The 24,865-nt window shown below is 43.1% G+C and overlaps 2 protein-coding genes and 1 non-coding gene across 5 annotated transcripts in view; all 3 read left to right on the forward strand.

Moving 5' to 3' along the window:
- Window positions 1–18,996, forward strand: part of DIP2B (disco interacting protein 2 homolog B) — a 236,204-nt gene extending 217,208 nt beyond the window's left edge. For 2 of the 3 annotated variants that reach the window (XM_036865022.1, XM_036865023.1), the window contains exons 26-38: window positions 156–279; window positions 1,852–1,973; window positions 3,210–3,321; window positions 5,640–5,749; window positions 6,240–6,370; window positions 7,980–8,148; window positions 8,963–9,133; window positions 10,137–10,198; window positions 11,078–11,135; window positions 11,674–11,748; window positions 13,515–13,692; window positions 15,571–15,694; window positions 17,319–18,996. In XM_036865022.1, the coding sequence (XP_036720917.1) occupies window positions 156–279; window positions 1,852–1,973; window positions 3,210–3,321; window positions 5,640–5,749; window positions 6,240–6,370; window positions 7,980–8,148; window positions 8,963–9,133; window positions 10,137–10,198; window positions 11,078–11,135; window positions 11,674–11,748; window positions 13,515–13,692; window positions 15,571–15,694; window positions 17,319–17,571 (1,689 nt within the window). In that variant the 3' untranslated portion in view covers window positions 17,572–18,996. The remainder of the gene's footprint in view (window positions 1–155; window positions 280–1,851; window positions 1,974–3,209; window positions 3,322–5,639; window positions 5,750–6,239; window positions 6,371–7,979; window positions 8,149–8,962; window positions 9,134–10,136; window positions 10,199–11,077; window positions 11,136–11,673; window positions 11,749–13,514; window positions 13,693–15,570; window positions 15,695–17,318) is intronic. The other variant, XM_036865024.1, reaches the window with a different exon arrangement.
- TRNAR-CCU lies at window positions 13,257–13,329 on the forward strand. Its single transcript has one exon. It is a non-coding gene; the product is annotated as a tRNA-Arg (tRNA).
- Window positions 18,997–24,123: 5,127 nt separating the features above from the next.
- LOC118901572 (developmental pluripotency-associated protein 2-like) lies at window positions 24,124–24,600 on the forward strand. The gene has a single exon (XM_036864801.1). The coding sequence runs from the start codon at window positions 24,124–24,126 to the stop codon at window positions 24,598–24,600; it is 477 nt and encodes a 158-aa protein (XP_036720696.1).
- Window positions 24,601–24,865: the final 265 nt, after the last annotated feature.

Consider the following 24,865-nt stretch of genomic DNA (forward strand, 5'->3'; position numbering starts at 1 on the left):
TGTGTTTTGGTGCTTGGGGAATTTTCACTCAACTTGATAACTTGCTACAGATAATCTAGCAAGGCACAAGCATTCCATATAATGTCAAATTGGCTCTGTTTGTTACTGTTTTCCTTACTGAGCGTCAACCTGCTTATACTTTCTTCTATTAACAGGGAACTACGGTGTGCACGGCCAGCTGCCTTCAGCTTCATAAGCGAGCAGAGAAGATTGCGGCAGTTCTTGGTGACAAGGGACATCTAAATGCAGGGGACAACGTTGTGTTACTCTATCCACCTGGTAAGTGCTGGATTGGTAGACTAGACAAGCTCCATTGCTAGACTACAGGCTCTAAGAGGACAGGAGCTGCTATACATGACCATGTGGGCTGTACACACAGGCTCATGCCATGGGAACAGGCCTCTCCCCTCAGAGTTGTGCAGTGTGAGGGCTCTGCCAGGACTGAGTCTGTTGTATTTACTCTTGTATTTCCACTGTCTAGCTCAGTGCCTGGCACTATAGTAAATATTGAATGAGTGAATGACAACTTCTTGACTTTTGGAAATGCTCAAAAGAGACCCTTATTTTTAGGAGTGCTCAGGAACGGGACTGTTTCACCCAGTTTTCAAAAGCATGTTGTGTGTGAACTCTGACTTCACATTCTCCACATCGTAATTGGTGCTTACTGTCCCTCGATTATTACTGCGTTCATCTTCCACGCTCTAATTCAGCAACCTCTTTACGTCAAGAGGGACTCAGGGACTTCCCTGGTGGTGCAGTGGATGGGAATCCGCCTGCCAGTGCAGGGGGCACGGGTTCAATCCCTGGTCCGGGAAGATCCCACATGCCGTGGAGCAACTAAGCCTGTGCGCCACAATTACTGAGCCCGAGTGCCACACCTACTGAAGCCCGCATGCCTAGAACCCGTGGACTGCTACGAAGAGTAGCCCCCGCTCGCCACAACTAGAGAAAGCCCATGCGCAGCAACGAAGACCCAGTGCAGCCAAAAATAAAGTTAAAGAAAAAAAAAGAGGGACTCAGAATTACTTGATGAGTTTGGTGTAAATATTCAAAATTTTAGGTGAAATATTTCAGTTGTCCCTTTCTTTAGTCTTCTGTCACCTAACTCATACATCCAGCCTTCTGTGGTCTTTTATCCCTTTTACCTCATTTTACTGTGATTCTCACTTTGCTCTTTTATTTACATTGATACTAAGATTTCTTAGAAGGTCATCTGGTAAAGGAATTCCTCCAACCTTGTTCCTGGGAGATTGTCTTCCATCTACCAGTTAATCATGGTGATGGACCACAGCACTTCCCAAGGAGGCCGCCCTTCGAGTCCTCATATTGCAGAGGCTTCGTATCAAGTGATGCTTTGCCTCCCTAAAACCTGCACTCACTGGGGGAGTGACATCTCAGGGGTCCAATTGCTGTTCACATAGTGACCTTCTAAAGAGTGAAAGAAAGCTCAGGTGTTCCTCATCTCTCCTTTTCCCATTCTTTTATTTTCCAAGTGGAGCAGCCCTAATTTTTGCAGTTATTTCTCCTAAGTAATGTCAAGTAATGATGTCAAAATACCTTCATCAGGTATCTTTCAAGAGTTTACTTCTGACCTCCTTTCTTGTTATTTATTCTTGGCTTCTCTATATATTTCTTTAAAGTTGTTTTATATGCGTCCTTCTTTACCTTCAGCTTCTTCTAAATTTAAAAAATTTCTTCTGATAATGTCTCTGTTAAGTTACGGTCTAATGAACCCATCTGGCACATGATTTAATAAACTGGCTTTGGAATAAATAAATAAAGTGGTTTTGGAAGCTCTGGCTTCTGCTTTCTCGGTGACAAACCAGGCAGCTAAGTGGCTGTGTCTCGCAGGCATCGAGCTAATCACTGCGTTCTATGGCTGCCTGTATGCCGGGTGCGTGCCTGTGACCGTCCGACCTCCTCATGCTCAGAACCTCACAGCCACGTTGCCCACCGTCCGCATGATTGTTGATGTAAGTACCAGGTACAGCTTGCCTTGTCCTCATCTCGTAAAACCCCGAGTCAGACAACTAAGGATCCTTACTCATTTTCCAGTCTAATTGAGTCAGGAAGTCAAACCTGTCTCCTGCAAACTACCTCCTTTTCCTGTATCTGATCAAAGTGACCAGCATTTTCCAGTGAAGGAATGTGGGAAAGCAGTTTTTGGTGAGATACAGGATTGTGTTTTCATCATGAACATTAAGGAAGTGAAGCTGTCATTAGTATTTCTCCATGAAACTTATTTTTTCCCCTCTTCTTAAAAAAGTCCTAATATTTTTTCTGCACAGTAACCAAGGTAATTTTAAATGCCAAACTGAATTCCCCCCGTGTCAGGTCACTTTTTGGGGGGTTAGTCTTATAAATTCACTTGGTATAGTATTAAAGTATACTATAGTAAGAAAGTAAGATAAATCTTATTCTAAGCATATCCTAATGGACTTTAAAGCCAAGAGTTACAAAGTTCCAATTTATGTAACATTTGTTTCTCTAAGGACTGCTGCTCCATCCCCAACTGGAGCCTGCAGTATAAAAGCAGCATTCGAAAAAATAAATAAATAAATAAAAGCAGCATTCGCCACAGATGATTTTACTACAAAGTTCAGTTTGGCAAAATGCCCTTGTTATATTCTGCAAAGTAGGCCGGAGCAGCAGGGAGGGGAGTTTCCTTCCACTGACACAGTTTGCAGGGTGAGGGAAGTTGGTCCCCATGCATTTCCACGTGCGGGTGTGTGGGAGAGCGTGTTCCTCTGAGTGCACAGAGTCCCTCAAGTTCAGGGTATGTTCTAGGTCCGGTGTGTTTCACCATATTCCCTGGCCTGTTGCAAACACTACCTCCTTCAGAGATGATCCTCCGACACCTCTCATTCCCTGAGTACTACGAAGTCCATGTTTTTATTTTATTATGGTCTTCATGAAATCAAGAGATCTGGGGATCCATCCTGAGGTTATAACCATGGAATATTTGAGAATCACTGTTGAAAACAGTAACTTGTGTTATGAACAAGTCCATCATTCTAATTCAGTGTTATGCATTTTTCAGGACAAACGTAAGAGGAACACTGACCTCCACTGTCCTGTGTGTATTCTTTGAAAAGCTGGTACTGCCCTGTCCCAGGATGATGTGCGAGTTGCTTTTAGCAGCAGCCAGAGCCTATGGTGCTACACGGGGCTAAGCCTCGTGGTGCTTATTTTTGTCCATTTGTTTCTAGGTCAGCAAAGCAGCCTGCATTCTCACCACACAGACCCTAATGAGGTTACTGAGGTCCCGAGAGGCAGCAGCAGCTGTGGATGTGAAAACCTGGCCAACTATCATTGACACAGGTGAAAGGGAGATTTCTCCAGAGGCATTGAGGGGGCAAGAACATTCAGTCCCCGAGATTTCCTAGATTCTCGTGCCAAAGGTGTTTACACAGCTTTTCTGTTACAGCCCATTCCACCTGCTAAGACAGAGGCAAAACTTAATATCCACTCAGTTTGAGTTACCAAAGGACTGGATACTGCAACATCCAGATCCAAAGAAGCAGATCACAGTGTGCCAGAACTCTGGAAACAAAACGTGGCTTGCTGTTACTCTTGGCATCGTCAAACAGTGGTTAGGTGTTTGTGCCAGATGTGACCATAGACATGTAGGGCTACATAAAGTATGGGGAAGATCTGACCCTTGACTTCCAGATGTGATAGAGCTGGAACAGCATTGGACTAGGACTCAGAAGACCTGGTTCTGGTTCAAGCTTCAGTCCTTATTTTCTGTATAACCTTGTCTGAGATTACCCTTTCCTAAAATACTATCTCCCCTGGCCTGACTCACATATTTATTGAGAATATCAAATGCAACATAATATGAAAATACTTTGAAAACCATAAAGTGTATGAATTTTAGATGGTGTTCATACTAAAGAAGGGGGTAAGACATTGGGGTAGCTGGAGATGGTGGTGGAGGGGAGAGTGTGGGTTTTGGAGTTGGGCAGACAGGTGTAAATCCTCATCCTCTGTTACTCGTAACTACTTCATGGGGTCATAAAGGTTAAATGACATAATGTAAAGCACCAGCATACAATCATAGTAATAACAACATCTAACTTTTTATTGAGCCCTTACCATGTGGCAGTCGTCTAACATGTGTTACCTAATTTCCTCCTTCTACCAACCCTATTAGATAGGTGCCAGTTTTAGCCTCATTTTACAGATGAGAAGACTGATGCACAGGGAGGTTAAGTAAGTAGCAGAACTGAAATTCAGACCCAGTCAGTTTGGCTCCCCTCCCAGCCCCTTAACCATTAATTTCCTCCCTACCAGTTTTCAGTAAGTATCACGTAGTGTCCACTTCAGGGACATTTATGTGGATTTAAATACAGGGATGACATCTATTTATGGTTATTGTGTCCAGATGCTGAGCTACATTTTTTTACATTTGTTACTTAAGGATATAGATGAAGTCATTTATAATATGGAACACAAGTGGATTGTGTTGGTGTTAATGATGTAGGTAGATCTATTGTGGTTACTGGACTCAATCACGTTTCAGGAAGACCTGGAATGTGGTCTGTGATACAGACAACAGAAAGGTTTCTTTAGGTACTTGAGTAGCCCTTCCCTACACAGAGGTGGGTTGAAGGTGATAGAGCAAGTCTTTGGTTTGACCAGAGATGAGTGCCCAATGATACAGAGATTGAAAAGTCAGAGTCAGAATCGTTTCTTGATCTGGAAAGCCAAAGGAGCCATTGAGGAGGCATGGCTGGGGACAGAGACATCCTTGATATCTTTGGATATGACATACTTATAAAGCAAATTTGGAGGGAAGGGAGAGGTTATCATAAAAGAGCAAAGGAAGATAATTCCCAATTCTAGATTATCATTCTTAAAATCAGTCATGTTACCTTGGAGAAAAACTGTCCAACTTTTAAAGCAGTCCATGATTACTGTGACATGTACTAAACTGTAAATAATGAACTTTAACTTGAAACCAGCATAACAACAAGTAAAGCTTCTTGAGTTGTCTTAAAGTGCTTTATATGAATTAACTTCCTAACAGTTCTGGGAGGGCAGGTATTATTACCACTTTAGAGAAAAGGAAACAGACACAAAGAGGTTAAATAACATCAAGATGACATCACTGAGAAATGGCAGAGCTGGGATTTGAACACTGGCAGTCTGCTTCTTTAGCCTGTGTTTTCAGCTACTATGTTATATTACCCCTCACTAATCATCTAGTAAATACATCTGCCTGATGTAGTTTCCTTGTTTGTATTGTCTATTGGTGCCCTCAACCCCAACCCTCCTCTAGGAGTGACATATGTGAGCTGGTTGGTTAAACACGAGAAGCCTAAGCTTTAGCAAATCCCAGAAGCCAAGTGTGGCCATAGCAAAGCCACAGAAGACCGGTTGAAGAGCAATGATTTTCGAATTCCAACGTGTCTGATTTTTTTTTTTTTTATTGAAGTGTAGTTGACTTACAATGTTGTGTTTAATCTCTGCTGTATAGCAAAGTGACTCAGTTATACATATATATATATATTCTTTTTCACATTCTTTTCCATTATGGTTTATCAGAGGATATTGAATATAGTTCCCTGTGCTATACAGTAGGATCTTGTTGTCGACGTGTCTGATTGACATCGAGTTTCTTCTTTTCCTTGCAGATGATTTACCCAGGAAAAGGTTACCTCAGCTGTACAAACCACCCACTCCTGAGATGCTGGCGTACCTTGATTTTAGTGTCTCCACAACTGGCATGCTTACGGGAGTGAAGGTAGAGTAGTCGGGTTGTATTTACTCTCTCGCTGGATGCTGGTAAAGTGCCAGGTGTGCAAAAAATAGAGATGACCACTGCCCCAGGGACTTCAGATGGAGAGGCCAGCTGGTTGTACCAGAGACCAGTAGGCAGAGGATCAAGGGCCACTGCTATATTTAAATAAAAGCATTGGCTCTTCCGGAATAAGTTATCCCAAGGAATTTGTGTTATGAAGTGTTCTGAACCTAGCATAGAAGCTAACAGATAACACGAGTTAGTTCAAGCCAGTATGAAGTCATAGATTCGTATTTCATAAAACTCAATATTGAGAAATTAACAGATAGACTTACCCTTCAGTTAGACTTAGATTAGGCTTTTTGAAGCGATGAAAAATATACATCATTTTGAGGAGTTGGAGGGAATGGAAGCCTCTCAAAACTATCATTAGAGCTGCTTTTCTGCCTGTGGGATGCCAGTTCCATCCTGTTCCATGTTCCTTACCTTCCAGATGTCCCACTCTGCGGTCAATGCTCTCTGTAGAGCCATCAAGCTCCAGTGTGAGTTGTATTCCTCTCGGCAGATCGCCATCTGCCTTGACCCTTACTGTGGACTTGGCTTTGCACTCTGGTGTCTCTGCAGGTAGGCATGGAAAAGCAAAGAAACAGAATGCATGGGAATATCTTTGGGGCTATGACCATCTCATCCTTCCATTTGCTCCCTTAATTTGGTAAAGTTTCAATAAAATGCTGATGTTTTCCAGAATTTGTGCATCTAATGTATCTCCGATGTTTGTCTGGTTTTGTTTGTATTCCCTCTTTCTATTAGTTTTATGCCTCAGACAAAAGGGCAGTGATCTCACTACCTCTTCTGTGCTCCATCCTGTCATCCTCATTGTAGAAGCAGAGCCAAGTAGAAGGATGACACTTGGGTGAAATGTCGTACTGTGTCAGCCAGAATGCACCCACTAGGCTTGGCAGGAAGAAATGTAATGAGATGGGTGACAGCATGTGGCTGGAAAGTAGCACATTGGCCACATTGTTACTTGTGGGGTAGCAGATCCCAACTCCTTCTACTCTCCTCCCAGAGGACCTCATCTCAGCCTGCATTTTCACCTCCTTGATGGGCATCTTCATGAATGCTTCAACTCAACATCTTCCTTCTGTGTTCCCCTTCTTCTTAGGATGGGGTCGTCCACCTAGGGGCCCACACTAGGAACTTGGGCTTTATCTTCAACTCTATATCTTTATGTCACACTTCCAATTAAATGCCATATCCTTTGGCTCCATTATTCTTAAACCTATCTATATAAGAATCACCTAGGGGTCTATGAAAAAAAAAAATAATGGGGCTTCCCTAGACATACTAACCTAGATCTCCAGAGGTGGAGACCACAATTCCAGTGTTTTTTTTTAATACAGGATTCCTGGGCTCCTAGTTATTCTGGTCTATATTCAAGGTTTAGGAAGTTGAGGATTCATGGCTGGAGATTGTACATACGATATAGGACTCTGACATTCCTTCCTTTTTATCCTGGGTGTACTGTCAGGGTTCAAGCCCTCATCCTCTCTCACCTGGACTATTGCAGCCTCTCCTAACTGTCTCTCAGCCTTCAGTGACTCGTGTCTCCAATCCCCCCTCCGTGTAACTAGCTTTACCCCAACTTCAAGCTATAGTGACAGCCTGCTGGGTAAATTCTAAACTCCTTCATATCATAATAGATCAGTGATTTCACAGTTTGGCCCTGACCCTTCTGGCTTCACTTCTCACCACTCCCCAGGCATTCTATGCTTTAGTATTTCACTCTGGAATCCTATTTCTGACAACCTTACACACACCATGTAATTTTATATCTCCGTGCCTTTGCATATGCTCTTCCTCTGCCTGGAATGCCCTCACCAGGTTCCCCATTTTTCCAGCCACTGTCAAATTCCTACTCATTCTTCAAGCCCGAGCTCAACTGTCGCCGACTCAGTGAAACACCTGCAGCCCCTTGCGTTCCCAGTTTGAATGACTTGCTCGTCATTCTGTGATCTTGATGGCCTTTATTCACATCTCAGTTACCACCTTCCACAGTCTGCTTTATTCTGTAGTTATTGTATCTTGTGAGTTGCATAGGAACAAGGCTGATTCTTAGACCTTTATATCTAATATGACCCAACCCTGTCCTTCACGCTCAGTAAATATTTGCTGAATTGATGGTGTTCTAGGATGAATTGATAATGTCATCTCTTGCCATTTTTCATTGCAGTGTCTATTCAGGTCATCAGTCCGTCTTAATTCCTCCTATGGAGTTGGAAAACAACCTTTTCCTCTGGCTCTCCACGGTCAACCAGTACAAAATAAGAGACACTTTCTGCTCCTATTCAGTAATGGAGCTCTGCACCAAGGGGCTTGGAAACCAAGTGGAGGTGCTGAAGGTAAGAAGCAGCTGTAACCAGGAGACAGTCCTGAGAGAAATGGGCCAGGCGTGATGATACCCCACCTTGGGCTGGCCAGACATATCTGCCTGCTTTTTTTCTAGGCAAACAGCTGTTTGTAAACCTCAGGAAGTTTATCTCTTTCACTTTCTAGTTTAATGCACTCTTTCAGAGTTTACTCTGATTCTTACATTGTGGAGAAGAAGGTAAAACTGGTTAGGAGGCTGAACAGAAATGACTTTATGTGAAGATGAACAGAAACTGTGACCTCCAAGAGGATTTTTCCCAATAGAATTTGCAGCCCTGAGAATCTCAGAGATTGGTGACTGCCCCAGAGATAAGGTCGCTCATTCATGAGTGTATCCAACGATCATATGTCTAACTGGCATATGAGAGTCAAAAAACACTGAATTTTCTTTAGTAGAGAAATGTAACCTTAAGAATGAAAAAAAGAGATAAGAGGTTAGATATCTATGTTGCTAAATTTGTTTTTCTCTCAGTCCCATCTCTGCATTTGAAATAGAGAGAAATCTAAGGTACAGAAATGAAGAGGGATTAAAAATATATTGCTGAAAACCTAAGATTTTTAGGTGAAAGAGGAAAGAAATAGAGAATGAGCAGATTGACCAGTTGGTAATGACTTTAGTGGAATTCCTTGGCATTTTCTGAAAATGCATATCTGTTCTCTGGGTGTCTGAGGTGAGAACACAGAGTTCCTTGGCTTTTCCTGACCAAAGAGATAGAGCAGTGGCCCTGCTTATTCAGCACTTCTGTGATCCTGCTGACCTCAGCTCCCGTGCGTGGTGTCTTACAGACCAGGGGAATCAACCTCTCCTGCATCCGGACGTGTGTGGTGGTGGCTGAGGAGCGGCCCCGCATTGCTCTCCAGCAGTCCTTCTCCAAGCTCTTCAAGGACATCGGTCTGTCCCCTCGGGCTGTCAGCACCACTTTTGGATCAAGAGTCAATGTAGCGATATGTTTGCAGGTGACTGTCATGAAATCTTGCTTGTGTGGGAGGCTCAGAGCACAGGCTGCCACTTAGTTGCTGTAGGCCTCTGGGCTTTTTATTTGGACTTCACTGTACCTTATTTTGCCCATCTGTAGAATGAACATGGTAGCATCGTGCTTCACAGGGTCGTTCTGTAGAACCACTGAGTTTCTAGGTGCCAAGCACTTGGAGCCGTGCCCGGCAATTGAGCGCTAATGTAAATGTTTACTCTCAGTAGTGGTTTTATGGTCCGAGACGATGAGTCGAGAAGATTTCTGAGTCCGATTTGAATTTTATTTATATGTTACCCTTTGTTTTCTGTCTCCTCCATCTTTTACGCCTTTTTTTTTTTTTTTGCAAAAGAAGTACAAATAAGCCTGCATTCTTTTCTCCAGCCAGATGGCAATTTTGCCATGTTATCTTGGTGGGTAAATAACAGAAAAGAGGCTGAAATAACAGAAAAGAACTGAGTCTGATTTTATGTAGCTTGGGAGCTTGTAAGGCAAATACAGACATGGACAAGAGTGAGAGTCAAAGAAGGTGGCGTAAATGGGTGGATGCTTGCAGGTCCTCTGTGTCTGTGGTCGGATGACTTTGGAGCAGCATCATGACACTTTAACTTTGGAGCCCGTTGTGGGCCCCTTGCTGCCAGCTTGGGCCAGTGCTGGTTTTGAAAGTCCCATGGATGCTGGTCTGTCTCATCCCTGCCTTGAGTCCAGGGCTGAGGACCCTCCTCAGCCTGGTAACCTTTCAGTGCTGCTTCGGCCCCCAGCCTGCTCTCCTGGGGGCGGAAAGGAAAGAAAGATGAGAAGAAAGCTGGGCCAGGAGTCTCTTTCGTTATAGCCCTGCCTCATCTGGTTGAAGACAGGGTGAGCGTTCAAAATAGAGTTTGGATTTTTCATGTATGTGACTGAATTATCTATTTCTTGATTTGAAAATGTAAAATGTGGAAATACCATTCAGTTAATTTTAAATAAACAATACATTTATTTTTCTTTAGGGAACCTCAGGGCCTGATCCAACTACTGTGTATGTAGATCTGAAATCATTAAGACATGACAGGTACAGTAGATTGGTTATGCTTATTTTCTATTAGCATTCCTAAGCATATAAAGTTCTGAGCCTCAAGAAAGCCAGCTCTCCCCACTCCTTCCTTTTGTTGGTGTCTTCCGGGGGGATGGGAGAAGGGAAGGAATTCATTTTCATTATTAATACCTAATAAGGTTTACATTTTTAAGAAGAAAGCTTTAATTCTCACAGTTGCTGCACTGTTCTCTAATATTAAAATGTAATACTGGTATTTTGTAACATTTGACATAAATTACACTAAAATGGATAGACTCTTTCCTCTGGAAATTTAAAAATAACTGAGACAGACAGAATAAATGAGGCAGAGTAGGGTTTTTGAAACAACACTTTATCTGAGCCCCAGGACTAAAAGCCTTCCTCCTCATCAGCTCACAGGTGAGTTGTAGCTATGCCCCAAGGGGAGCTCCTGGCGGAGGGCTCTGGGACCTTTTCCTGAGTCCTACTGACTTGGGCTGTGTTCACGGTGTGGCCCGTGGCAGTGACCCAGGCTGCACAGGTAGAGCGTCTCTAGTGCTGTGATTTTCAGCCTGGGGAGAGTTTGTCCTCCAAAGGACATTTGACAGTGTCTGGAGACATATGTATTGTCACAACAAGGGGATGCTGCTGACATCTAGTGGGTAGAGGCCTGGGATGTTGCTAAACATCCTGCAGTGCACAGGATAGTGCCTCACAAAGAATTCTACCAAAATATCCGACTCAAAATGTCAGTAATGCTGAGTTTGAGAAGCTCTGCTCTAACGTGAGGAGAGATAGATTAGAGGTTTGGGGAGGCAGTGTATATAGCTGTGGTAGATGCGGTGCAGTCGTTTTTTTTTTTAAGGCTCTTAGGTTGTAAATATTGTTTTTCTGCAGGGTTCGTCTTGTGGAACGGGGTGCCCCCCAGAGTCTGCTCCTCTCAGAGTCTGGAAAGGTAATTTGTTCTGTTAACCATTGGGAAGGAGGTCTGTGTGTAGAAGTAGTTAGTTTTTGTTTTTTGTGGGGTGTTTTTGTTTTTTGTTTTTTTTTGGCCGTGTTGGGTTTTCGTTGCTGCGCACGGGCTTTCTCTAGTTGTGGCAAGCGGGGGCTACTCTTCGTTCCATTGCGTGGGCTTCAGTAGTTGTGGCTCGCGGGCTCTAGAGTGCAGGCTCAGTACTTGTGGAGCACGGGCTTAGTTGCCCTGAGGCATGGCACGTGGGATCTTCCCAGACCAGGGCTCGAACCCATGTCCCCTGCATTGGCAGGCGGATTCTTAACCACTGTGCCACCAGGGAAGTCCCTCCGGTTTATTTTTGAGGTTGAATCTTGTTATACCTCTGTCTCCACTGAGCACGATCGCATGAGCGCCATCTCAGCTCCTGCCTTTGTACACTCCCTCACCTCACTGAAGAGATGGGTGCGGGGAACTGCATTTCCTAGAGGTCATTAGATTTAATTGAACCCAGTCTTTGTGTTTTCTCTTTGATTCTTAGATTTTACCTGGAGTGAAAGTAGTTATTGTTAATCCAGAGACCAAAGGACCTGTTGGAGACTCTCACCTGGGAGAGGTATGTATAATTTTCCCCTTTACTCTGAAAAGTCAGCAGTGAAAGACTTTAGGGTTCATATTTTAGAAGTCAGGAAACTGTGGATATAGCTTTTCCCTCATGGTGAATTTTCAAGGGTTTTCATCTTTCTCTGTAAGGCTCAAAACTGAAATGGACAGAGGGGAGATTGAGACCAAGATGGAGTGAAGATTTAGGCACCCAAACTAGAACTAGTCCCAGATTGGTCCACTGACATAACCTTAGCTGAAAAGGAAAATGGACAAATCCCACCTGTTCCCACCTATTAAGGAGTGGAACTAAAAGGAGCCACAAATTTTAAATTTTTAAAATTTATACAAATTTTATATTTTATTCCAAAATGTATCCATTTTTGTATTAGTATAAAAATATTTAAGACTTAATTTTTCTTCCCCCCAAATCTCTGAGAGACACTGATATCTCATCTCATAGCTCACTGGGAGCAATGTTGTGGGTGCACGAGGCAGATGACCCGGGCTCTGCCAGTTACCAGCTGCTTGTGATCGGGCAAGTTACTTAACCTCTCTGGGCCTCAGTTTCCTCAACCATAAGTAATAATGGCACCCACCTAAGTAGAATTGTGTGACAATTAAATGCATTAATACCTGTATCTGTCATACATTTGGAACAGTGCCTGTCACACAGTGAATACTAGTTTTATTACCGTTGTTGGCTATTGCTGTGTTTACATTATAAATTCAAATAGCCTGTAGTATTTTCCTGCGGTCTTTGTAACTTAGTTTCAGAGCACAGAAATGATCCCTTGATGCATTTGTGAGACTCTGAAAGAGGCTGAGAAATGAGCCAGGGAGGGCTTCCCTGGTGGCGCAGTGGTTAAGAATCCGCCTGCCAATGTAGGGGACACAGGTTCGAGCCCTGGTCCGGGAAGATCCCACATGCCGCAGAGCAACTATGCCCGTGCGCCACAACTACTGAGCCTGTGCTCTAGAGTCTGTGCGCCACAACTGCTGAGCCCACGTGCCACAACTACTGAAGCACGTGCACCTAGAACCCATGCTCCTCAACAAGAAAAGCCACAGCAATGAGAAGCCCGTGCACCACAACAAAGAGTAGCCCCTGCTCGCTGCAACTAGAGAAAGCCCGTGCGCGGCAACAAAGACCCAACACAGCCAAAGATAAATAAATAAATAAATTTATTTTTTAAAAAAAGAAAGAAAGAAAGAAATGAGCCAGGGAGACAATGTAGCCTCAAGGTTAAGAGCACGGCCTCTGTGGCCACCCAGGCTTGGGTGTGGGTTTCCTAGTTTCTGCATCTTAGGCAAGTTACTTAACTCCTTTTTTTTTCATCTGTAAAATGGGAATAACAGTAGTACAAACTGTATTGCCATGTCATATATGTCAGGATTGATGGAGGTAAGGCATATAATACTGTTCAGCACATGGTAAACACTTGATAACTGACAGCTGCCTTTATTGTTGCAGCTGTGTTGTTACTATAAAAATGAGATTAAAAAACCAAAAGAGGGACTTCCCTGGTAGTCCAGTGGGTAAGACTCCGTGCTCCCTATGCAGGGGGCCCAGGTTCGATCCCTGGTCAGGGATCCCACATGCTGTAACTAAGATCCCATCCCAACTAAGAGTCCACATGCTGCAACTAAAAGATCCCACAACTAAGACCCAGTGCAGCCAAAATTAATTAATTAATTAATTAATTAAGCCAAAATCATCTGTCCCAGAGAACTGAATTGATTCTGGCGAAATGTGACCGGTGCTTTTTCTCATTGTAGATTTGGGTGAACAGTCCCCATACAGCCAGTGGCTATTACACCATCTATGACAGTGAGACTCTTCAAGCTGACCATTTCAACACCCGCCTCAGCTTTGGGGATCCTGCTCAGACCCTCTGGGCTCGAACGGGATACCTGGGTTTTGTCCGCCGGACCGAGCTCACAGCAGCCACCGGAGGTATCTTCACCAGCTCCTCACCCTCGTCCTGCTGTGCTTTTCAGCCCCTAGCACGGGCTGGCCTTCCGCAGCCTGCCTTTGGACGTGGAGTGTGTGTATTGAATTATTCCCTTCTCCGACTCTTGAACCCATACATGAATTTGTTTTCATTTGAAGTAAGACTTTGCCCTCAAAGAGGACCCAGGAAGTAAGCACTGGCGCCCCGTGTCAGCATCCCTGAACTGTGGGTTGGCTCGGCCAGGCAGTCGTAGAGATGTGCCTAGTGATGGGTAGATGCCTCTGGCAGGACTCAGCCCTCAGCAAGCTCCTGGGACAGGTGTCCCATCTTTAGTCCCTTGCTCCTAAGCCTTGCGAGCGGGAGGCGGTGCAGAGGAGCCAACCTGCCGAAGCTCTCTGTCCCTTCGGCGGCTCACGTTGGACACGAGCCTGCTTGGCAGGGCTCTCGTGTAAGCAGCCCCCAGTCATCCTCTGCCCACTGGGCAGTCACAGTGAAGCCGTGACTTCAACCTTCCTGACGGCATGAATGGCCATTTTAAAATACCCAGCACTGATTGCATCATACACACCCAGAACTGACACAGATCACTCACTGGACTTGAACAGCTGGAACTGAGCCAAGTCATTTCTCCTCCGCCCCTTGCATCTGTTCCCCACTGACCAGCTCCAGAGTGTCTCCATATTTCACGGGGAAGTAGAATAGCGTACTGGTGGTGAGGGAAGCATCCCTAGCCAGGTGCCTTGGTTTTGAAGCCTACCTCTGTCATTTGCTGTATGACCTTGAGCACTCACTCAACCTCTCAGTGTCCTACCTGGAAAATGGGAGTGATAACGTTTCCTGCCTTGTGGAAATGATGTGAGATTAAATGACATAATGCCTTCAGGTGCCTGGAACAGTGACTGGCACACAGAAAAACCTCGATAGTCATTAGCTACTCTTCCTGTTGTTCTTGTTACTACAGTCTTCAGCTCTTGTGTGATGGGAACTCTGCTGGCCTTCCTCATCCTTCTCTCTCCAACAGCTCCTAGCAGTTTGTTTTGCTAAATTTTTCAGAAATCTTCCTTTTCCTGAAAATGCAACATTCTGTAGACCTAGCTAAATCATCTCTCTTCTTTTCAGTATCTGTATAGACATAAACCATGTAGCCTTGTGTATGCAGTGTGTGCATAAAATCTTTAAAAAAAGATTTCTGCAACGTCCTGCTGGATTACAAGACTATTAATAACCAGGACTAGTCTCTCCATGGAGTCCTTGAAGATGTCCAGAAACAATGACATATGTTCACTTCTTTTCCATCTCAAATCCTCTCCCCTCCTCCCCTCCCCAGCCATCATCTGGCTAATTCCTATTTATCCTTAAAAGCTCAGCGTGGCTTCAGCTTTTCCCTTTCTGAACCCTTGAGCTGAGCTCGGGGAGGGGGGGCCCTAGTGCACACTCGGGTCGCTGGGCTGACCTCATCCCACCTGATGTCCAGCCATAGGACATCTGTTGTGTGTGTGTTTCCCCCACTAGACAGCAAGTATCTTCAGAGCAGGAATCGTGTTACATCATCTTTGTCTCCCCAGCACTAGGCACAATTCCTGGCACGTGGTAATAATAATAATAACAATAGCTAATGTTTTCAGCACTTACAGTGTACCAGGCATCATATTAACTCCCTTATATGAATTTAATCCTCACAGCAGCCATTTATTATTACCCCTGTCTCACAGAGGGGAAGCACGACTCAGAGACTTAAGTTAATTGCTCCACGTTACAGAGCTGGTGAGTGGTGGCGCCAGGTGACGTGGCAGGCAGTCTGGACCCTGTGCTCTTAACTCCAACGATGTATTACACTCAGTGCATCTGATGAACCAGGTTCCTCTTTCTCTCCCCGTCAGAGCGTCACGACGCCTTGTACGTGGTGGGAGCTCTGGACGAGACACTGGAGCTGCGAGGCCTGCGGTACCACCCCATCGACATCGAGACCTCCGTGTCTCGGATCCACAGGAGCATGGCCGAATGGTAAATCCCCTGCACAGCATAGGTCCCCCCTCAGCTGCGGTACCAGTTGCTCTGTAGTTAGCCGTCTATACTAGACCACCTACGGCTGTGGAACTCCAGGGGAGCCAGAAAATAAACGACTGATCCTTGTCTGGCAGTGTGCCGTCTGCTGAGGCAGACGAGGCCGCGGAGACACGGAGACAGGCTCCGTGGACTCGCTGTGGGGCTGGATCCTTTTTGTTGGTAGGCGCTTACCGTTGGAAGGGACCTAACTGATCATCCGCCTCTAGGAAGTCGGTAGAGGGCGGTGGGAAGAACCATGACTTTCAGGTCAAAAGACCCAGCTGGAAGCCCCAGCGCTCCCACGGAGGCTGCTTTCCTCATCTGAAAAGGCCTCCTCTGCTCCTTCCTGATTATCAGGATGATCAAGTGAGAATGTACTTTGTAAACTATCAAATGGTAAGCAGATGAAAAGGACTGTTATTATTATCTGGTCCAGTTTCCCTCTTAGTGCGGGAATTCCCCCTACATTATCCCTGACAAAGGATCATCCAACCTCACGTTGACTAAAAATTTCTTACAATTAAAACTCTGTAGTTTTTACCTATTTGCTTTCATCGTGGATTCTTAACAGTACAGAATCCATCCAGTTTCTTTTTGTACATGTTTAAGTCAGTGTGTCCTTCTCAGGTTTGTTTTTTTTTTTTTTTTCATGCAAGGTAGCCACAGTTCTTTTAATGGTTTGTTCATGCTTTCCAGATGCTTCTTTGTCTTGCTTTTGTCAGAGTCTCTCCTCTGAACAGACCTGAACAATGCCCATGAGGTGTAAGAACAACGCAGAGAAGTTGGGCGCCATGGTTACCCCCTAATTGTAACCATTTGACTTTTGATGCTACCAAATATTGTGTACATTTTTCTGAACGACTGAGTCTGTTTTCTAAAGCAGTTCAACACTGCAAAACACAAGTCAGGTCATACCTTCTAACCCAGCAACCCCACCGAATGTAAGGCAACTTTCTACCTTATAGCACAATAGGAGAGAGCGTGTATGGGGCACTGAGTTCAGATGAGGCCAGGCCAACTCCCTTCCTGTTTGGTGTTATAATGTAGATAATAATCTTAGTCAAAGCTCTTATGTTGCAAATATCAAGAATTCTCTTCAAAACAACTTAAGCAAAAGAGAGTTCATGGACAGAATACCTGGTTATCTCAGAGGTCCCTAGAAGTCTCTGACCAGCTCTGGATCTCAAGAAAGGTAGAAACAAGGAACGGGAAGGCCGTCAGGAACCACCGTCTTCTCGCTTTCTAGAGCCATGTGGGCATCCACTTCATTCTTTCTCTCCTCCCTGAAGAGCCACTCTCTGTACTTCTCTGCACACCTGCTACCCCAGAACGTTCCAGTCCACATGTCCTCAGTTCAGGTGACCAGCTAACAACTTTCATTCCCACTTCCAAACTCCCAAGAGATTTTAAATGGCTCAGCTAATCAGCTGTGATCATAGGGGCAAGGTCATGTATTAAAGACATAGCTGAGAGCCTTCTGGTTGGATCCAAGCGAGAAGGCAGTTCTCAGGGAAAATGGGGTGAAGTCTTGGGCAGACACTGTAAAAGATGACATGTTAACTGAATGTCATTGAAATTTCAGTGCCGTGTTCACGTGGACCAACTTGCTCGTGGTGGTTGTGGAACTGTGTGGCTCTGAACAGGAGGCCCTAGATCTGGTTCCCTTAGTGACAAATGTGGTCCTGGAGGAGCATTACCTCATCGTGGGCGTCGTAGTTGTGGTGGACCCAGGCGTTATCCCCATCAACTCCAGAGGAGAGAAGCAGAGGATGCACCTCCGTGACAGCTTCCTCGCTGACCAGCTGGACCCCATCTATGTGGCATATAACATGTAACCAGCCTTGTGGGGATTGCAGGGGCCATCCTGCAAAACCTCAGGACCAAAGACCCGTGACTAGGAGGAAGCTTTCCTGTGGTGTGAGATAAGCTGACATGGCTACATTATATCCTTCATCTCATCCTGTGGGATTCTGCAATCACGTGGCACACACGAAAGGGGAATTCTGTGGTAGCAAATGAAAAAAACCTTAACAGTCTCTTAGTCATGAGCTTTGACGTAGTGTGAGCAGCACGTTACTAAAGCAATTACATCCATGTTGCATTTTTTTCATCTGTTGTATATAGTTGTATTTTTATCTAATGCTGTTTTAGAATTTTGTAAGGGAGTTTAATGAATTCACATGAAGGGGGTAGTCTGAGTTACACAGTTCCCCGCTCTGTACTGTATTTTGCCATTTTACCCTAGTTAAGACATTCTGCAGGTTTTGTTAACACGGAACTACTTGGCTTACTTTCAGTTGACCCACAAGCAAATCAGATAACCCACTGAATATGAGAATTACTTTATATATATAAAATTCTTGATGGTAAAACATTTTGACCAGTGTTTTAAACATGTAAATAAGAATACACATAATTCAGCTAAAAATTGAAGAATTGGCTTGTATAGTTGTAACAACTAAAGTAGAAACATTTCTACTTTGAGAGAATCTCAGTATTCTCTGGATGCAGTGTAATTGAATAGGTGACTAAAAAGTGCAAACTGTTTGCAGGTTTTGCTGCACATTGTACCGTGTCTCTGTTGGCTGGTGTATTTTATAAAATGAAGCTGCCTATGTTTGTTTTTTTAAGCTTGCATTCCCAGAATCAGCTTAAGCTTTTAAGAATTCAGCCTGTTTCTACAAACTGAATAATCTCAGTTGAAAAATCAAAACGTTAGGAAAAGCTAAGATTCATTAGATCCCACCCAATTCTAAGGAACCGGAAAAACTCACTCTGGCCCCCAGTGTTGAAACCGTCTTTCACGTTTAGAAAGACTGCATAAGAATTTAGAATTTCCTCTTTTCCAGGCCCATTGTACACTGTGTCGGCAGTTATACATCTAGCTTTTCTTTTCTGAGAACTGAAGAGCATCCTCTGTTCTTCCAGTTCACGAGGGCGGGGATTTTAAGAACAAGAGCAATAGGCTGGGAAGGCAGTGGGATCGATAGTCACGCGAAGGCATAAGGCCTCGTAACCGCATGTCTCAGAACTGACCGATTTGGGTTGCCAAAATAGCCAGGCTTATGCTGAAATAGGGGAAGTCTGATGTATGCAAGAAACGCTTTTGAAATAACTGGTGCCCAGGCCAAGCGGACAGAGCCTGGGACTGAGTTTGGCCTCTGGCTCGGTTTCCTTTCTTTGGTCTGATACTTCACATATTTGAATATAGTTGAATTTTATTATTTTTTTCTTACAGAAATATTTTTTAAAATTAAAAAGAAAAAAACTCAAAGTGAACAGAGTTAACTCGTTAAATCAGAATGGTTCTCTTTGACCCACTCTGGTCTATTGTGTAAATATTTATTTAGACTATTTTAATAATACATATTATTTACCCCACTGTAACATCATGTAAACTAAATATGTTTTTAAACAATTTTTTAGACTTGTAATTACCCTGAAAATAAGGTTTATAATGCAAAGACCAGACCCTTCGCCACGGCAGCACTCCTGGGGGGCTGCTCTTACACAGTCTCATGACTCAAAGCCACTTTATTGACTCCCTTTTACATAATCCTCTTTTCCTCCCAACTCATTCTCCACAGAGGGAAGACCTCAAGACATTTTCCAGTTCCAGATCTCTTTTTCAACATTTTGGATGACGTTAACTTACACATGATGGGAGAGGTTCTAGGATGTACAGGAAAAAAGCACTTGCATTGGGGTAAGAAATCCAGTGACTAGCAGAGGAAACAGCCTGCTTATTTGCAAAGTAATTTTCTTAAGACAGTTTTTAATGATTCACTAATCAAAGCAAGGGATCCTGAGGATCTTCTATCTCTGTAATCCACAAGTTCTAAGAAAAAGGTGCAAGGCAGAGTCTATCCTATGGGTTGCTTTCATTAATTCTTATTACACAAGTTAGGGTGTCTGCTAGAAATACACTGTGAGCCACATCTGTCATTTTAAAATTTCTAGTAACCACATTTTAAAAAGTAAAAAGAACAGGTGAAATTGATTTTAATATATTATTTAGCACAACATATCAAAAATACTATCATTTCAACATGGGATCAATATAAAAAATTAATGAGATATTTTACTTTCTTTTTTTCATATTATGTCTTTGTAATCCAGTGTGTATTAAGCACATCTCAATTCGGACTAGCCATATTTAAGGTTTTCAGTAGCCACACATGGCTGTTGGCTACCATATTGGACAGTGCAGATTATACTCATTCCTTCAAATAAAGTATTCCGTTAGTCTCATGGTATGGCCAACTCCCAGTTATTTAGGGGCTGATTATCTAGTTTTGTAGTTCCTGAGGCCTCTGATTTATTGGGGTTTTTTTGCTTTCTGCCTTGTGGCTGCTTTATTTATCTTTTGCCTGTCCCCCAAAGCCAGAATAAGCTGGTGGAGGAAAGAAAACTAAGATGCTAAGATGTGTCTTTGGGGAACTTCACCAGTAACTCTGGTAAAGTATCCTCTGGAAGGGGAAGAGAGTCAGTCATTAGTTTAGAGGTGTTTGTGGGATCATCTACAGATCTAATGCCTAGTCTGTTGCAGACTTGGTAAGAAAACTTCCTCTTGGTGACACAATGCTCTTAGTCTTTCCACATTACGTAGAACCTTTGTGGTAGAACTGACTCTTAAGAGAGGCCCCAAAGGCCATTATTAATAGAAACAGCCTTGCCAAAACTTGGAAACACATTGTGTCTGGGTTTTTATGCCTGTGGGGAGCGCGGGGCGGGGGGGACGGACTAAAGAATAGCAAGCCCTCATTTCAGATAAGAGAAACCTATTCATCTGAAAGTTTTTGAACCTCTTTCTGCCTCTCAGCAGAAGTAATGAGGTAGATCAGGAAGGGGCTGCCTCAGAACAAATGCCATCTCCTGCATCAGTGAGACCTTGGGAATGACCAGCATGCTAATGGGCATCAGTGAATCCACACTCTTGATTTCCTTCCTGCCTCATAAAGGGCCCCTGCTTCCCCAGTACCAGATCCTCCTGAAGTTGTGCTGCCTCAGGCTGTTTAGGGACCATTGCCTGTCTATTGGTCATAGGAGTGTCTCCTTAACTTTAGTCCCTGGGCAATGCTTGCTTAATGCTTTTGTTGAATCAACAAAGGGCCCGAGGCCTTAGGCTTTTTTGTTAAGGTCTGTGCCCCAGGCATGGTGCTCAATATCTTGGCCAAATAAATTACTTTCCTTGAATATCCAGGAATCTTTAGACTAAAGCAATGAGGAGTTATCACCTCACCCTCAAACTCCAACATGATCTATGCCTTAGAGTTGTTTTTGTTGTCTGCTTTCGTGTAAAAACAAGAGTATTTGGAGCAAGCTGCAGTACTCCAAATACACAATAGGCCTTTTCTTTATCATTCATTCAACATTTCTGGTTTAGGTATATGTAGATGGGCCATGTTATTTGTCCAGAGGAAGAGGGTGTAAAGATATAAGAATAATTTTTTAGTCCTAAATGCTGTTTTGTTTACTTTTTGTCAAGATATTTACCAGTGTCAGATTCAAACTATAGTACTGTGTAATTATGTATAAAGGTTTTTTTTATTTATTTGAAATTAGACTAGATATACATTTTTAAATTTAACATCTGGCTGGACAGTGTTCTATTAACTCATTGAATGTGTTTCCTTTGTCTTGTGTTAATAAATATTGATGCCTGATTATGTTTAATGCTTCACACATTGGGAGAATTGATAAATTGGAATTAATAAATTTTAAATTTAACTTCAGGTGGTAAGACCCAAGGATACCTGGAGAGGTCTAAGGAAACTGAACACAGAGATCCGAAGTTATAGCAAATCAGTTCTATAAAAGGAGGCCAGATTGAGGAACAGTAGAGAGTCATTTTGAAAACTAATAAGCCTTTTGTCCAGACCAATTATAACTTAGTTTTCCTCCTACCCCTGTAGCATTTGGCAGTTTTAAACTATTGATCATACATGTTATTATTATTTTTTAAAATCTGTAATTGGACTGGGTTTCAGCTTTTCTAAGGTAGTACCTCATTTGCTCTCCCATTTCCTGGTTTCAAGAAACTTGATGGGAGTTTTTGTCAAATTGAGCGTATTCTCAGACACTGAAACTGGTCCTTGAATTACAGTCCAAGCTATTCAGGCAGCTGAGAATTTTTTTTAACTTAATACACATTTATTGAGTGCCTACCCACTAGGCACAAGTCACTCTGATAACAACTGAAGCTAGAGAGAGAGAAACTCAAGTCACTGCCCTCAAGAAGATACAGGAAAACAATACACTACATTAAGGGTTAACGAGTAGAGGTGGACTGTGGGAGCAGGTCGGATAGGCACCCAATCCAATGATGAGGGAGGATAATGAGGAATTCGGGCTGGAGGAGGTAACATCTGAACTGAGTTTTGAAGGATGAGCTAGCCAAATAAAGGCAGCAACTGGGGAGGCAGAGTTGCATATTCTGGAAACTGCAATTTATTATTAGGATGTAGGGTTTAAAGGGAGAAAAGTAAAAGATAACTCTGTGGAGGTCTGAGCCAAGGACAGATCACTAAGGGCCTTAATGTGTCAAGCTAAGAATTTTGGACTTTTATCCAGAAGGCCAAAGAGAGCCAATGAGGTGTTTATAGCAAGGAAATAACATGCTCAGATTTGCAACATAGAAGATTATTCTGGTAGTCATGTAGAAAATGGATTGGTGCAGGTAGGGAAAGAAAGGTAAAACCTGGGACAGCGAGATCAGTTGAGAGGCCTTTGCAGAAACTGCAGTGATAGAGCAAAGCACTTTAACCAACGCAGTGACAGGATGGAGACCAGAGACACTGCATGTAAACTTGGGAGAGAGTAAGATGTCAATCGCTGAACATTCAGGATAAGGAAGGAGGAATCCAAAATAACTTGTAGATTTCTGACTTCGGGAGTTAGGCAGTAGTGGAGTCATTTACCAAGATAGGGAAAAAAGAGGAGGAATAGATTTGGGAAAGAAGATGCTGTGTTCCATTTTGGTCACGTTCATCTGAGGTGCTGTGGAGGTCCAACAGGCTGCTAAATATTTAGGTCTCTGCCTCAGGAGAGCTCTGGCCCAGAAATACACATTTCGGAGACATTCTTTTAAAAGTGGTAGTTGAAGCCATGGAACGGATGATAGTGCCAAGAAAGATCATGTAGAGTGAGAAAAGACCCAATGATGGAGCCGTAGGGAACACGAGCATTCAAAGCCTGAGGGAGGAAGAAGAATCCACAAAAGGGAGAAGGAATGACTGGAGAGATAGCGTCAAAACCAAGAAGGAGCTTGGGCAAAGAAATCGAAGGACGAGTTTTGAAGAGGAGGGAGTGCCCAGCAGTGCCGAAGGCTACAATGAAGCTGAGAAAACAGGGACTGGCTAGCGTCTGTGGTATCTGGCAACCAGGCGGTCACTGGTAACCTTGGTCAGAGCAGAAGCAGTGGCAGTTATGGGGGCAGGAAGCAGAAGACTGGTTCTGGAGAGGTGTGATGGGAAGTGTGACTGAACAGAGGCTACTCTTTCTAGAAGCTGTATCTACACATAGAAAGGAAAGAGATGGGATAGTAGTTAAATGAGGGATGTAGAATTGATGGAGACTTTTTTTAAGACGGAAGAAATAAAATATTCCTGAGTAGAGGGAAAGTTTCCAAATAAAGCAATGAGGGATAATGGACAAAACGAGGTCACTGAGAAAGCAGGAGGGGTGGGTATCCAGAGAACAGGTGGAACGATTAGCCTTTGAGGGGAGGAAGAACATTTTTTCAAATAAAACTGGGAAGAGGCAAGATCCTGATAGTAGGAAGTTAGTAGAGGCCTACTGATGACCTCCTTCACTTCTCTGAACCTCCATTCTCAGTCTACAGAGATGAATATTCATTTCTGAGATAATCTCTAAAATAAATATGATAGAGCTGACAGAAAATAACATGGAATCTGCAAATAATAGGAATTCCTAAGAAGCAGATGTAAGAGGGAAATTTACATGAAACTCATAGAAACAAAGACTAAAAATAAAATAGTTGTATTCAACTAAAAAAAGAAAAAAAGGGCCCTCTACAAAAGTAGAAGGAGGGAAATAATGAAAAGAAAGGCAGAAATTAATAAATACAAAATAAAGGAAATGTAAAAGGTTCAACAAAACCAGAAGCTGATTTCTTAAAAATAACCTAATCTCTAGTAAAACTTGTGTATGCACATGCACACACACACACAAAAAAAAACTAGTAGGAAACACAAAGGAGAATATAACTACAGCTACAGTATTTTTTTAATCTTGAGGGATTATTATAATATTGCAGTAAATTCGAATTTTAAATGAAACATAATTTTCTAGAAACTATGTGATTTGAAAATTTCACTCAAGAAATAGAAAAATCTGGCTCTGCCTTTCTCTGAGAGTTCCTTGGAATGGCACACCCAAATTATGAGAAGAATTTCTTTGAAGAGGTCTTAGGTGAAGAAAATATGGTTCTTACATTGAGTCCAGTTAATGAGGAAATTGTTGAAGACCATCAAACGGAACCAAGTGTTTCTTCAACTTCAGAAGTCAAAGTGGAGTCACTGAGTCCAGACGATCAAGGTGTCCGGTGGTGTGTGGTCCATGGCAGACCACTCTTGGCAGACACAGAAGGTTGGGTTCGCTTGCAGTTCCATGCAGGTCAGACCTGGGTGCCTAACACTCCCAGGAGGATGATCTCTCTCTTCATGTTACCTGCCTGCACTTTCCCATCCCCAGACCTAGAAGATAATATGTTATGTCCTGAATGTGCTAAGAGGAATAAGAAAATTATGAAAAAATTAATTGCAATGGGGAAGAGGAAGAAACCTGGTTTGGACATACCAACATCATTGGTTTTAGATGGGCCATGTCTTAATACAAAATAAATGGTTAGCGGAGGGGAAGGGGTGGGGTGTGGGTGAAATGTGTGAAGGGGGGTAATTGTATGGTAATGATGGTAACTAGACTTATATCAGTTTTGTAGTGTACCCAAATATCGAATTACTATGTTGTACACCTGTAACATAACATTATATACCAATTTTACCTCAATATAAAAAAATGTTTGTTAGAATACACCAGTGAAGCCATCTAGTCCTGGACTTTTGTTTGTTGGGAAGTCTTTGATTATGATTCAATCTCCTTACTAGT

Source organism: Balaenoptera musculus, chromosome 10 (genome assembly GCF_009873245.2).
Source record: "Balaenoptera musculus isolate JJ_BM4_2016_0621 chromosome 10, mBalMus1.pri.v3, whole genome shotgun sequence".
NCBI lineage: Eukaryota > Metazoa > Chordata > Mammalia > Artiodactyla > Balaenopteridae > Balaenoptera > Balaenoptera musculus.